Source organism: Catharus ustulatus, chromosome 12, assembly GCF_009819885.2.
Source record: "Catharus ustulatus isolate bCatUst1 chromosome 12, bCatUst1.pri.v2, whole genome shotgun sequence".
Classification (NCBI taxonomy): Eukaryota; Metazoa; Chordata; class Aves; order Passeriformes; family Turdidae; genus Catharus; species Catharus ustulatus.
This window is the reverse complement of record NC_046232.1, coordinates 15,520,766-15,535,694: the sequence shown is the minus strand read 5'-3', so window position 1 is coordinate 15,535,694 and position 14,929 is coordinate 15,520,766. Positions and strand designations below refer to the sequence as shown.

General features: G+C 47.0%; 1 protein-coding gene across 5 annotated transcripts in view; it reads right to left on the bottom strand.

The window, feature by feature from the left end:
- CHD2 (chromodomain helicase DNA binding protein 2) overlaps positions 1-14,929 on the bottom strand; it is an 83,801-nt gene that overhangs the window by 9,958 nt on the left and 58,914 nt on the right. For all 5 annotated transcript variants that reach the window (XM_033070388.2, XM_033070385.2, XM_033070386.2 and 2 more), the window contains exons 18-34: positions 14,126-14,342; positions 13,442-13,531; positions 12,399-12,589; positions 11,208-11,396; positions 10,595-10,757; positions 10,070-10,222; positions 9,520-9,591; positions 8,309-8,458; positions 7,569-7,717; positions 6,964-7,060; positions 6,123-6,215; positions 5,466-5,639; positions 4,399-4,574; positions 2,926-2,967; positions 1,826-1,965; positions 998-1,136; positions 709-859 (exon numbers count right to left, since the gene is read on the bottom strand). In XM_033070388.2, coding sequence (XP_032926279.1) covers positions 709-859; positions 998-1,136; positions 1,826-1,965; positions 2,926-2,967; positions 4,399-4,574; positions 5,466-5,639; positions 6,123-6,215; positions 6,964-7,060; positions 7,569-7,717; positions 8,309-8,458; positions 9,520-9,591; positions 10,070-10,222; positions 10,595-10,757; positions 11,208-11,396; positions 12,399-12,589; positions 13,442-13,531; positions 14,126-14,342 — 2,386 coding nt within the window. The remainder of the gene's footprint in view (positions 1-708; positions 860-997; positions 1,137-1,825; positions 1,966-2,925; positions 2,968-4,398; positions 4,575-5,465; positions 5,640-6,122; positions 6,216-6,963; positions 7,061-7,568; positions 7,718-8,308; positions 8,459-9,519; positions 9,592-10,069; positions 10,223-10,594; positions 10,758-11,207; positions 11,397-12,398; positions 12,590-13,441; positions 13,532-14,125; positions 14,343-14,929) is intronic.

Sequence of the window (14,929 nt, the reverse complement as noted above, 5' to 3'; positions counted from 1 at the left end):
CTGAGCTCCACACATGCAGGGCTCTGAGGCAGAGGCTGATCTTTGCTAGAAGCACCAGCAGGGATGTCCCAGGAAAGCTGCATGCTGGCAGCAAGGCTGGTGTGGAGATTCCCAGTGCTCCTCAGCCCTGTGCTGCAGTTTCCACACTTTTCCACCACTCTGACACAAGGGATGGTGGATTATTTTTAACCCAGATCATTTCAACATGGTGCCTGCAAACTGTTCTTGTGGGGATGACTGAGGAACAGAGGAACTAGATGGAGGCTTTCCAGCTGGCTGTGCTGCCATTCCCAGTCGTGTAACCATACCCTCAAAGCTAACACAGACCAGCCTTGACATAAGCAGTGTCAAATCTGAGTGAAAAATTATTTCCACTCAGAAATTCGCACTCAGCTTCTTGTGAGATGCTCAAGGAAACATCACATCACAGCCTCTTCTATCCTGTGCATGGAGCCACACATGTCAGCACTGCCATTTCCTGCCTGCATCATTGCAGTGTGGTTCACCTGGTACTGCCCACCAAATGACACAACTCTGCTTTTTCCATCGAGCATGCAACATTCCATGAAGGTCACTGTTTTCCTCATTATTATTTATCATGATTTTTGGATAGTTACAAGCACAAACATCTGTTTCTGGAGTAAATGAGGCATGTTTGCCATGAGCACTGCAATGGACCCAATGGAAGCACCAAGCAAAGCGACCTACCTTATCAGACAACTTCAACTCCGGATCTGTTTTAATTAGCTCCCAGTTTCCATAACCATGCTCGTAAATTCCCACTAACAAGCGAGAATCCTCCTCCACTCCCCAGTCTACATCAAAATGAGCAGCTTTGACACGGCACGTCAGGCGGTACCTAAAGGCATTTCAAACACGAGCTACTTTTAATGCTGTGGAGGATAAAGCAAATCCACACATCCAGGCTATTCTCTTTCCACTACAAAATCCAAATTCCCTGAGCCTCTTCCTGCATTGCCTACTTAGCCAAACTCACTTCTTCCTTTCCTCTGGGTCCGAGGGAATGGATTTGTGCAGCATTTCGAACTCCTCTTCGTGCTGGATGATGGATTTCACATTGACTTGGACACCAGAAATCTTGATGGTAGGACCTCGTCTCTTCCCAGGTCCTTTTCCTGCTCAGCAATACAACACAGCAATTAAGAGAGCTCTTACAGGAAGAAGTGTCTCTGTAAAATGGCTTCAGAGACAGTGACCAAGACCTTGCCTGCAAACTCTTATTTAAACACGAGGCCCAAAATATAAATTTTCTTTCACTAACTCAATTAGATCTGCAATTTAAACACCTCCCAGTATCATCTTCTTAAAAATACTTCTAATACACTGGAGCTGTTGATTCTGCAATCTTGGTCAGCTGCAACAGGCAGAGACCCAGCAGGAAATCCATCCCTGACTCTGTATGTCCAAACAAACAGCAAAGAACAGGCAGACAGACAGAGAGTGGGTGGTGATTCCAGCTCTGGGAATTGCTAACTGTGGATCCAGCTTTACCATGGAATACACAGCACCAGGTTCATTTCCAGTCCCAGCAGCAGTTAAAGTAAGGTCTGCTTTGCTTTGTGGCCCAGCATTCAATAAGCTGGTCACTTCAGCCTCTCCCCACAAAACCTCATGTCCAGCAGAAGCTGACAGACCCAAGTGGCACTGTCCAGTCTGAGCAGAAAGCTCAGGGACTCCTCTCTGTGGGTGAGAGCTGCCTGGCAGAGATGGGGTGGTTTAAGTGTGTTCTTGTTCACTGCTTCTCAGTCACAATGTGGCCTCCCTGTCCAGCCCAAAACCATCCTAACAGCAGCACACAACCTACCTTCTGCTGGATTTTCCTTCAGCTGCTCCTCATACTCCTGCATTGCTGACACACAGCTGTTGTGGATGAGCTCCCCTAACCGCTTCAGGTCAGCCACAGACTTATCCACCAGCTCAGCATCCCGGGCAATGCACTCCAACCTGGGGAATGGGGACAGTTTTGTGTTTGAAACAGCTTATCTTCTCTCAGTCACTTCCTATTCAATTGTTTCACTCAGTGCTGTGCAAATATAAATGTATGAAACATGCATGAGTTGAGTTCGTGCAGGAAACAACCCAGTTTTTGTCTTTTTTTGGTCTAACAGCTGCAGTGCAGATGTAGAAAAACTGGTCCAATTCTCTGCATTTTTTAGTACCAAAGTAAAGGTGAGAACTGTCTGTTTTGAGGACAACAGGGACCCTCCATGACTGTCCAGTGTTCCCTCAGGCTTTTCCAGTGCCACATTAACTCCATTTGATGGTCCAAAGCTGCCATCTGCTGTCCCTTTTGCCTGCCTGAAGTCAGTAACATCAAGACTCACACACAAGCCTTGTGTTTCATACCAGAAGAGTAGAACCAGCTGAAAAAGCACTGAACTACAATAAATACATTCAGGAGACTCTGCCTCAGCTCTGAGACCTTTCCAGAGCCAGCACAGGGCCAGGGCTCTGCAGATCCACATTTGAGGCTGGTGCCTCTCTTTGCTTCCCTTCAGGAGGGACAGAGGATGGAAAGATGCTCCAAATTCAGTCCTGAGGCTAACGTGCATAGAGAAGCTTGGCAAGTGTTTTGGGTAGCATTTTCTGCTCTGACAGCTGCTCCCTCTCCTTTCTGGGCAGAGTGGGAATGCCCCAAGGGGCAGACTGTGCCAGCAGGACACTGCTGTGTCACAGCCTGGCGCCACAACTGCTCCAGCTGGTTTTTAGCCAGCATTCATCAGTGCCCATCAGCAGGGACACCAGGGACTGTGCAGCAGTGCCTGGGGTCTGATGGCAGGGCAGAAAGTGGTGCTGTCAGTGGAGGCTGTGTCAAACACCCAGAGCAGTGTGTGCCTGGCTGTGCTCAGAGGTGCAATGTGCCTCCACAATTCCCCTCTGGAGCAGGGCCAGGCTGGCACTCACCGTTCAAGAGGCAATCCAAACTTCTTGTAAGCCTTGATAAACCTAAGGAGAAAAAAAAATTTAAAAACCTAAACTAACTGCCATAAAAAAGTAGATCCAATATCACAAATATGCTTGAATATATTAATTACAGCCTGTCACATCATCACCTTGCATTCCCCACTGATCAGCTCAGCATCCCTCAGCCTCATCCATTAGCCCCCACAAAGGTTTTGTGACCTTGGCTGAAGAAGAACACAACGTTTTTATGAATGCTGAGTGTTTGACAGATGAGGGGGAAAAAAAAAAGAGGAGAGTGGTAACTGTAGGGCAAAAAAAGAAAAAATAGAAGAAAGCATTGGCTCACTCCACGTTGGTAATTATTAACTTCATTTTTCCAGGAAGAAAGGAGGCATTAAATCAATGTCATTAGTAATTTTAAAGCTCAGGCTGTAAATGTAGCAACCCATCACAGAAGAGCCAAATGTGGTTCAATCGATCACAGAGGTTTGCAGACGAGGTTTGCTATTTATTTTCCTGTCTTATTTTTATTGTGAAAATCCCTGCTGTGGCTAACACAACTTTAGGGCAGGAGTTGCTGCAATCAAACATTGCCTTGAGCTGGGAGTAGACACAATGGCTACAACTACAGGTTATTTTTAAATTTTGTTAGTTTTTTGCCCTCTTTTTTATATTTTGTATTCTTTCAGCCTCTTTCTGCTACATCTTAATAACAGAAATGGGTGTTATATTGCATATTGTAACATGTCCTTCCTGCTCCATGGTGTCAAAATGGTTATGGGGCAGCTATCACAGCATCTGGTATCTCCTGATAAAAATATAGCAGCTCAGAGATAGAAAGAGTTAAGGAAAACTCCTAACTCCCTCTTTTCCATCTTTGGCTGAACATCTGGATAGAGCAGAAAGACAAAGATCTCTGGGAAAGACTCAAGAATCAGAAGACAGGAGAAGAAAACAATGTTCTGAAATTCAGCTGACATCAGAGACTGACACACAACCACTGGGATCAACAGGACCAGTGCTTCTCATGAGGTCATTTTGTCAGAGCCTGACTTTCACTGGGAGCTTAAATCAGCAGGATGACTGCAGAAAAATGTCAGGAAGACCAGAGGCCTTGGCTTCTCCAGCTCTGCAGCTCATGGCACCCAAGACCTCAGATGTTATACGGCATTAGCTCTATCCACTTGGCCCACAAAGGACAGTTACAGCACAGATTAATTTTAGGAAGGTACCAGCTTCACTGTAACCTGACTAAAGACAATCCAGTCCATTTTGCACTGACCTGAATGCTAAGGTCATCAGCTGGGATCAAACTGAATATATAAAGGTGCAGAAGCTGTGCCAGTGAACCAGCTCTGCCTAACCCCTGACGTGCTTACAGGTGAACATGTCCTGGACTAATCTGGGATTTTCTCCACCTGCATGGCATTTCTATATTTGTTTTCTGACCTGTCTCCTGTGGCCAGCACTGACCTCCTGATTTCAGCATCAGTAAATCCCTCCACAGTGTCTTTTCTCACGCTCCGAGGGCGTCCCCTGCGCTTCGGTCTCTTCTCGTCGTCGGTCTCGTCCGTCTCGCTCTCTGACCCAGATGATCTCTGAAGCCTTCTCTTGGTCTCTGCATCAGACTCACTGTCATTTGTCTGAGCCTGCACATACCAGAGAACAGCAGTACAGTTAGCAACTGCTCATCTAACCAGCTAACAAGCTTTTCTGTCCCTCCATGCACTGGCATTATTTAATGGACTATAAAACACCATTCCTGAAGATCCAGGAGCCCATGCGACCAACCCAGAGAGGTTGCACACACCTGCACTTCCCAGCTGGCTGAGGCTGTGGTGGTCATCCTGTTTTCACAGCCACCAGTTTCACAACTGCCTTTTGATCTACTATGAGATGTTAAAATATTGATTTCCATGGGTTTGTGCCACAGTCCCTTAGACTGTTTTGAAAACTAGGATACCAGAGAAATTAATCTGGATTCATCCAATGTGAATTATCCTTCTCTGTGTTTTTCATGTCATTGTTTTTCCCCAGAAAAGAGTTCTAACCCCTTAAGGTCCCATGTCCCAGCAGAGCATCCTTGCACAATCAGCTTTCTTTTGGACTGGGGTAGATCCCATTACCTAAAGAAGAACCTGGGAACACACAATCTCTTTTGCTCCTCAGGATCCAGATTTAGGCAAGAGCCACCCAGGGAGCTAGAGAGCCCAAGGAAAAGAGACAGCCAAAAAATGGCAAAATCTGCAAAAAAATCCAATACAATTGGATACTTTGCTCTGTGGTCACTACAGATTCTTTGTATTTTGTCTACTAAGGTGAGATGAGTCACACCAAGTCCAGTCTGGGCCCTCATGTTGCATCCCAAACCATTGGTCCAATGCACAGTGCCAACAGGAGGTCACTGTGCTACCTCTGTGCTTTATTCCCAACCAGCTTTGGAGGAGGGAAAGATGCTCAGATGGCAAGGAGGCTTCCCCTGAGCACTCTCTTTGCCAGCTCTCTCCTCCAGCCTCTCATCCCCTCCAGTTGGGCTGTACCTTTTTAGTTGAGCTCCGGATTCGAGGCAGCATGTAGATTTCTTCCAATTCTTTCTGCCTTTCTTCCTCCTCCACCTTTTTCCTCTGCTCTTCTGGAATGATATCATCCCAGTCCTTCTGGGACCGCTCATCCAGCTCTGTCTCTTCCTCTTCCATGGTTGCAAAGTTGGCAACCTTTTACAAGCAAAGGAGAAGTTTTAGCAATTCCCTCTCCTGGCAGGAACACCCCAGAGCTGTCTGCTAAGCCTCAACTCCTTCTCCATAGGAATTCTGCCAGCACTTCCATAACTCCTTCATAATTGATCCCTATGTCACTGCATTCCTGGCTCCTTGCCACGTCTTTGGACTAGCAGCTTTTGAGGAAATACGTGCAGTTTAAGAAGTACTGCTGAGTATTTGTAAATTATTGGGTTTGTTTCCAAATTTGGTAAATTCTGCATTTTATTCACAGCCTTCAAAACTACTTTCATGAAATTAAATTAATACCTACATCAGGGGGGTTGGAACGGGATGATCTTGAAGCTCCCTTCCAACCCAACCCATCCTGTGATTCTGTGATCTCTCTGAGGTGTTCCTGCCTGTTACTGACCTCCCCACCATGGCAGGATGTGGGGAGCCACATTCCCACACCCCACAACAGAGCCTGGGGGTCCCTACCTTGAACTGTGAGAGCAGCTCGTCGGTGGCACTGGTGGACACCTCGTTCTCCCGCGTTTCGGCCAGACGCAGGATCTCATCGATGTCCATCTCCTGCCAGCCAGGGACAAGGAGGGATAAAGTGGAGGGTGCCAGGCACAGTGGGAAGTAAGAGCCTTTGAGAACAGATTTGTGTGCTGATATGAGCTAAATAAAGTGGAAATATCTGCAGGGTGTCACCCCAGAGGGCAGGGATGAACTGTCTCAAGTGGGACAACAAATTACAAATACAGCGACAGAACAGAAGGAAAGGACCATCAAGGCTGAACAGTGGGGAAAACTTCCAGGCAGTGAGATGCATGAACTGTAGACTGTTTCCCTGGAGGGAAGTTCTACTGCTTGGGCCATTAAGAGAATTGGTCAAAATACTCAATGCTAAACTGTCCAAGCAATGTTGTACTGAGGTAGGAGAGAGCAAGCTGTTCACTGCACTGTGCTGACTCCTGCCTCACTCAGAACCACCAAAAGAGGATGCTGAAAAGTGCCCAGAGGAGGCAGAGAGAGGAGCCTTCAGCAGGTTGTGCTGTCACTAGCTAATGATCCTCAGGAGGCAAGGGAGTCCCTTGGTGAGCAAGGCAATGGTCCCTTGGTGACCTCTACTATTTAATCCCCAACAACAAGGCTCTCTTCAACCCATGATCCCCCAATTCCAGAGCCTGCTTCCAGCTTCTCCAGACTCCCACATGTCCTATTCACCAACCTGCTCTCATGCACAGGGCAAGAACAAAGCAGGAGCAACCACCCAGTCCCTCTTGCAGACCTGGAGAGCAGTACAGACTGTGTGATTTCAGTTTCAAACTACCTGAGGCTCTGACTCTTCCCCTTCAAGCTCCTTGAAAAGATCTTCAGCTCCAAACTTCAAAATAGCTGTCAGCTCCTCTTTGTTGAAGGGATTTGAGCTGCAAGAACAAGAGAAGGAAAAGGTGTTTTGAGCTGTTCAGTCAGAACTGCTACAGCACAAAACCATACCAAAGTTTTTCCTAATTGAAGCAAGGAGTAAGTTTTCAACCCAGCACTATAAAAAGCTTTGTTATTAATCTCTCTCCTGCTGTAGCACAGACAAAGACTCCAATGGGAACCACCTCCATCTACTGGGGGAAATGAAGAGAATCTGAGGTCACTGCCAAAATGCAGCTGTTCCACAGCCAGGTTCCCTCAGACCAGAATGATCTCTGGGTGGAAGACAAGCAAAAAACAAGTAGTGCCCTAAAACTAGTTTTAAATTACTGATCATCTCTATCCTGTGTGTCCAAATTAATGGCTGCAGAAGCCAAATCAGTGGCAGCTGCCATTATTTATTAGCCTTCTGCCCTGTACCCTATCAAATAAATACTGGGAAATGCCAGCAGGCAAAGCTGGTTGTGCCACATGTTCCAGACCTTTCCGCCTCCCGACACAGTCACGTACTTGGATCTCCCAGAGTTGTTGTCCAGAACAGTCCGGCCAGTGGTGTCCATACGCTGGATGACCAAATGATCCAGCACCATTTTCTTCTTGGCTCTCTCAATGATCTCCTCCTCCACTGTCCCCTTTGTGACCAGGCGGTAAATATTCACCTGAGAGGCAAAAAGAGAGCACAGCTATTTCCTGGACAGGCTCTGCTGACACAGCAATGCATCCCTCAGCTGTTTTCAGTGTGCTGCTGACATTGTCTCTTCATGTACAGATGTGCTATTCCAGAAGAAAAACAGTTCTCTCTGTATCTCAGGAGATCCAGTTAAAATCAGGATGGTTAACCCAGACCCTGTAGTGCGCCCAAGTACAGCATAAAAATCTTCTGAAACAACCACTCTAAATTCAAACTAGCACCAAACTAGCTTTTCATACATCTAATAACCCCTAGTAAAGGTGGATGTTCTACTTTTTAAGTTTTTCAGGGCAAGAAAGAACAGAGTCCACTAGGACTAGGGTGAGAAGTTCAATGCCAGGGGTTGAGCTCTGGTTTTGCTCAAAACCAACAGAAGGCCGTGGCACCTGGTAAATCTCAGCTGGTTTTTTGTCTCCTACTTTTAAAATGACAATCCCTTGGGCAGCACCCTCTGAAGCAAGGACTTGGACAAAAAGCCCATGTTTTCAGAAGCTTTGGTGAGGTGAGAGGATGTTTAGATGCACACACTGAAGTGAAAAGAACCCAGGCAGTTCCTGACCTGCTTCTTCTGCCCAATGCGATGAGCTCGGGCCTGAGCCTGAAGATCATTCTGGGGGTTCCAGTCCGAGTCAAAGATAACAACAGTATCAGCAGAGGCCAAATTAATTCCCAGCCCTCCAGCTCGTGTTGACAACAAGAAACAGAAGTCCTGGGAATGAATAAATGAAAAGCATCCATGAGTTAACCAGCTTGTAACTGTGGGCATAAAATAGCAATGGTGACTCAAAAGCTGTAAAAGGAAATGGAGGGAAGGCTCTGCTGCACTTATTCCTCTTAGAGCAGAAAAAGGATCTCCTTCCCATATACCCTGCCCATGCAGGCTGAGCAGCACCAGTCTTTAAGCCCAGACCCAGGGTGAGGCAGTGCTGGCCCAGGTGAAGGGTGTGCTACTCCAGGCATGAATCAATGTGGGAGAGCAACACAAGAAGCTCAAGGCAAGGGCACCTTGGAGTCACTTCTGAAGGTCAGATCTGTTGCCCACCAGACTCCTACAAAGGCAGCAGATAAACAGTTCCTTTTTCTTGTCTGAATCCTGTTAGGAGTGATGTCAGCAAGGAACAGACTGTGCCAGGTTAGAGCCAAGATGCCTGAGCCCCATGGGTGTCCTCAGGACAGGGAAAAGGGCATTCTGTGGGCATTCTTGCTCCTTCCCCCCTTCCTTTTGTTAACTTTCCTACAATCATGATCTCTCACAATTCCTGTGTGAGCCAAGAATTCTGCTCCAGCCCAGGCTTCTGGAGTGAGGAAAGGTATTTCTCACAGCTGGGCTGACTGACACAAAAACAAGTGTCTTGCACCAGTCACTGTGAGTCAGCAAGCCCAGATGAGAGGCTTCAGATCCCTCTCCTATTACACTGGAGACTTTCACCTCCAGCACCAGACTCCACTGCCTGCCAACACTTAAAATCCTTCTTTTGCCTATTCAAAATCAGCTTCGGACTGGAATCACTCAGCAACCATCTCATTCTCCAGAACAACAGGGAGAGAACTGCTAAATTTTGGCTCTTCCCAGCCTCTTCAGAACTTTCTGGAAATGTGACCTGCAGCCCTGCTCCTTGTATGTGAGAGATTTAAAATAAGCAATATGGCAAAACCTGCCATAATGGTGTCTTTAGAAGTACCTGGGGCCCTGTAAAAACAACTGAGCTATTCCCCTGGTGTCAGTCACAACCTGTGGCTCAGCCACAAACCCTCTGCCCAGGTGAGTACCTCGGAGCCGTCGGCGTTGAAGTGATCCAGCGCCTGCTTTCGGATCTCCCCCTTGATCGAGCCGTCCAGGCGCTGCAAAAACCAACAGCAGCGATAAGAGAAGGCAGCTAAAGGAGCCCTGAGGGGCTGCTGCACCGAGTGCTGCCAGCCCTACAGCCCCCTTTGCTGCCTGCCTGTTCCATCGTTAAAAATAGCCACCAATTAAAAATAACTGCAGTGCCTGAGCTGTGTCACAAGGGCTGGGGGATGCTCGGGGAGCAGGCTCACAGCGGGTGACACCGCAGCTCCCGTTACAGGCTCCCAGCCAGCTCTCTCTGCTCGCTGTCCTCAGGGCTCAGCACATGTCACAGCCCAAAGCAGGGGCCTGTCAGAGGAGTTCTGCTGAGTTGGGGCCACACTGAAATGAGGGGACACCCCAGATCCCTTCAGGAAGTGCCAGCTGTAATCCCAGCCACCAGCCTCTGGGGAACTCAGTGACTCCTCAAGCTCCCTCCAGTTTTTCCCACATTTTCAAGGGGACCCCACTGCTTTCCATGCTGATGTTTCTCACCTGAAAAGGGTAGTGTTTGATAGTCAGGTACTCTGCCAAGATGTCCAGCATCCTCACCATCTGGGAGAAGATCAGCACTCTGTTGCCTCTCTCCCGCAGCCTGGTCAGCAGCTTGTCCAAGAGAATCAGCTTTCCACTGCTCCTGATCAAAGACTGAAGAAATAACCATCATTTCCAATCTTACCCTTAAGTACATCACACAGAGACATGCACAGACCTGCTCCTTTTGGGGTCATTCATCTCTTCTACATCTCTAATCTAATCATCTGGATTTACACAGCAGAGCCCACACACACAATGAATCACACAAGACAGATCTTACACTGCCCACAACTCCTGCTCTAGAAGGTCAGAAAATGTTGCCTACAGTGGAACTGGAGGACTGGGGATTCAAATGGCTTAGCTGTGAGAAATACTTTTGAAGAAGAAGCCATAGAAACTAAAGCTTCACCAGATGTTATTTTGTTAGGAGGACAAAAGATTGAAATTTAATGAGAAAAGGTGGTGACCAAGGACAGCACTCACCTGCAGGGTCTCAAGGCCATTCTCTCTCTCATTTTCCTCAGGAGGTTTGATAAGGTAGCAATGGTTGCAGCACTTTTTCAATTCCATCACAATATTCAGGAAACCAGATGTGCTTCCCCTTGTTCCCTTTGAAAGAGCTTTGTAGTTTCTTGTCAAAATCCACCTGCAGGCAGGAAAATTAAAGTCTAGATCATTACTCGGTGCAGAGCGGAGTCTTGGAGGAACAAAACCTTCAGGAACAGCTCATTCAGCCATCAGTTTATTTCCCTCCTTCTCTCCTAACTTCTCTTACAGGATGTTCTTTCCTCTTTAAAAACCCTGACCTGACTTTGCTATTGATATTAGCACAGTTTAATATTGAAAAGACACAACCTCTGTCTTGCAAAGCTGCCCAGTTGAACTGCAGCACTCTGCAAAAACATCTTCCAGAAGGAAAGATATCAACTACCCGACTTCATTTCCCTTCTGGGAAGCTCCCAGTACTGCAGGTGATGGTGTCACATTGCACTCTGAAGGCCACAGTGTGCACAGAATACTGCAGCACATTGCCAAGGCCCACAGAAAGATGTGCCCTTTTCTACTGGCACTCCCAGGAACTTATTCAGAGACTCACTTGTAATACTGCTTCTGCAGAGCAGACATTTCCACCCGGAGGATCTGCTCCACTTTGGCTGGCAAAGATTTCTCCACATCCTTCTTCACTCTGCGCAGCAGAAACGGCTCCAGGACTTTGTGAAGGCTCTGGTAGCCGTTCTCTCTACCTTTCCCGTGATCCTCCTCAAAATCCTCCCAGAACTCAAACCTGGCAACACAAAGGAGGAGAAGGGAGGAGTCAGAATATCTCCTGTCTTATGGCACCAAACAGGACTTATTGGATACACCCCTGCTGCACCAAAGAGAGGAGAACAGCAGCTTAATGGAAACACAAGGGAAAATAACAGATTCACTCTGCTCTGATTAACTGATCAGATTGTGGCAAAGCTAGACAATCTCTGGGCTTAGACACCTTCCTATTTTATATTTGAGCTCCACACTGACTCCCAGGACCCAAAATGCCAAGTTTCCCACTATTTTACTCTGTTGGCATTTACCTGGCAGCAGTTTCTGAGCTTTCCTCGGTGCCTCCCCTAGGCACAGCTTTGACAACTAGACTGTTTTATCCTGCTCTGAAAGATCTTTTGGGATTGTTGCTTCCTCTGACAGCTCCTTTGAAATGTGGAGATCCACTCTCCTCCACTTGGGAGACCTCAAGCCTCTCTTTCCCTCTTTCTGTGATCCAACAAAAAGATTTTGGGGGACAGCTCTTCTTGCATCAAACATAATTTCAGTGAGCTTTGGGGCATGCCTGCCTTAGCCTTAGAGAAGCCCATAGCTCATTTTATTTTAAAGAAAACAAAACATTTGTTACACTGTGAACACACAATCAGCCAGACAGCAGCCCCAGAGCTGCCACAAAATGGTTGGCAGAGGTGCCTGAACCACAGTGTCCTGGAAACCTCAGAAATGGCTGAAATGATTGCTTAAAATAAGTTCAGCTTTTTAGAGATGGCTGGAAGACAGCAGACAGATTTGTAAGGCATGTATCAGGTTTTCCCATTCAGTGTGCTGCCAGAAATACTCCTTGTGTTGGTTATTTAACCTTTGATTTTCCCCACTAATGTTTGTTCTCCTATCATTGCTGTTACACCACTGAGTTTAATTCAGGGATTTAATTCAGGGATTTCTGCCATTCTGCACTCCCTTGAGCCTACTGAGCAGACAAGAATGGACAGAGATTTCTGGGAAGGCCCAAAAGGAGACTCACTTCTCTGGCATGATGAAGTGCAGCAGGGACCAGAGCTCCTTGAGTGAGTTTTGGAGCGGGGTGCCAGTGATCAGCAGCCTGTGGTTGGACTTGAAATCAATCAACGTTTTGTACAGCAAGGAGTCGTCGTTCTTCAACCGATGGGCTTCGTCCACGCCCAGAAAGGCCCAGTTAATGCTCCCCAAAACAGCCTGCAGGAAGAGAAGGGAAAGAACACAGGGGCTGAGGAGAGGCTGGGTCAGACAGGCCCCACCACCCTGCCCAAGAGTCTCTCTGCAAGGGCAGGGAGCCCTGCAGTGAGTGCTGTCCAGGGAGTCCTGAGCCAGCCTTGTGCCTTCTTGCTAAAAAAATCTGGGGACCAGGGTGCCTTCCCAGAAAGGAAAACTGAAAATCAGCCCTGCTGTACAACACTCCTGCTCTATCTCATAGTCCTGAAGCAAGCACTCCTCTCCTAATCCTCCTTTGCTCTACCCACTCTTTATTCCCCTCTTTCCCCATGCCCTTGGGGCCCTGGCTAGCACTACAGCCACTGGAGCAAAAACAGGAGAGCAGATGGACAAGCCTAAAAAGTTCAGCTAATTCAAGACTTTTGATTTTATTTTTTTTCTAAGTTTTTTGTTTTCTGCTAGGATGCAGTGATACACTGACAGGGCTGATGAATATTTCCTAAGCAGAATGATTTCTTGTAGATGTAAAAGTTTAAATACTGTTAACATTGTGGCCAGAGGTTCAATGTAATGTTTTGTCCTCTTAACAAGCCTAAATTAAATCAGGTAAAAATCCAGATACTGCTGGATCCTGGCAGATGTCTTACATGTAAAAAGAGTAGTGCAACCACTTGTGCTACTTGTGCAGTACAAGAGTGAAGACACTGAAAAATGTGTCCCACATTCCAACATTTGCTTGCATTATTGGGAAGGAAAAGTGGTTGTAGTTCTCCATCACCACAGAGGGAAGAGGTGAAACCCACTAGCTGAGAACTGCCTTTCCCCTTTGAAAATGAGAGGAAGTCTAAGTGAAAACCTTCTTGGACCATTACTCACCTTATCCTTCAGGAGGATCTCATATGTTGTGATAAGTGCATTGAATTTCAATCTTTTAGACTGAGAATGGATCCACTCATATTCACGTATCTGTGAGGGGAGACAAAAGGCAACTTGAACACGTTACCAAAAGGAAAGACCTAACAATTGTTATTTTAGTGCAGCTGGAAGCCAGAGACTCCAACCAAGTCCAGACCCCTGCTGTTCCAAGGTGCCATTTGATGAGCTCAAGGTGCCCGAGGAACAATTTGTTTTAGAGCACACATGGTTCAACTGCCCTTGCACAGGTAACAAAATAAGGTTAACTTGCTGTTGTGACATGAATGAACACATCACCTCACTGTGGACACTACTAGAGTCCCAACACTGCGTGCTCCATTGTCTGAACAGTTCCAAACACTGAAGACAAGCACTTTTACACTGCTGGACTTCTCACTGCATGTTTCAGTCCAGATCACTCTGAGAGAAGCCAGTACTCCTGCACTCAGGCCAAGAGGCAAAATCAAGCAGAAAATTCCCTGCAGCAGGGAGTTACACCCACACACTCAGCTCCAGCAGCTCCAGCTGCCTGCAGTGCTGCCAGCACTATCCACAGCCCCTGCAGCTGACTGTGTGTCACACACATCACACACAAGCTGCTGCCTTGCACCCAGTGCTTCTCCCCTTTGCTCTCTGATTACACACCATGTTCCTGCTCATGAGGTCTCCGATGTAAACCACCACGTTTATCTCAGGGGCCCACACTTCAAACTCCCTCTGCCAGGAGGTGAGGGTGGACAGGGGCACGACCACCAGGAAAGGGCCATAGAGCTGGTGCTGATGGAACAGGTAGGACAGGAATGATATTGTCTGAATGGTCTTGCCCAGCCCCATTTCATCAGCCAGGATCACGCTGTTGTTCCTGAGAAAGAGGAGAACAAACAAAAATGCTGTCTGAGTGCACGTTTCTGCTGCTGCTCATTTACTGTGCTCCACATGAACAGCAATCCACGACAAGGGCAGAGAGGGGCAGAGCAAAAACAGTTATTTGAACACTTCCAGGTGGATCCCACGGACAGCCAGGCTGAACATGGAATAATAATATGCAAAAATTAACTATGATGACTCCAAACTGGAGGAAAACAGGCAAAGGCAGAAGGGAATCAGTAGCCTAATTTTAGAAGGACATCTCTCAAAGACTTCAATGAGTATATAAGCACACTGAGCCAGATTTTTTCCCATTAAGTCAATGGAAATCTAGGGCTGATATGCACCAGGCTCACACAACAGCCAAATTCATCATGTGAACAGGCCCAGACAGGGAAAATCCTTTTTGTTTTCACACAAGGTTTCTTAAGTTCATGCTTTAGGTAGTTCCTGCTTGCAGTATCTGCAATGCAGCTGGGCATGATAACATTTGAAATCCTCCAAGCTGCAGAAAGAAGGTGGGAAAAGACTTCACTTGAAAAGGAGAAGTGCCAAATCCTTCTGGGACAAAAAAGCCATAGA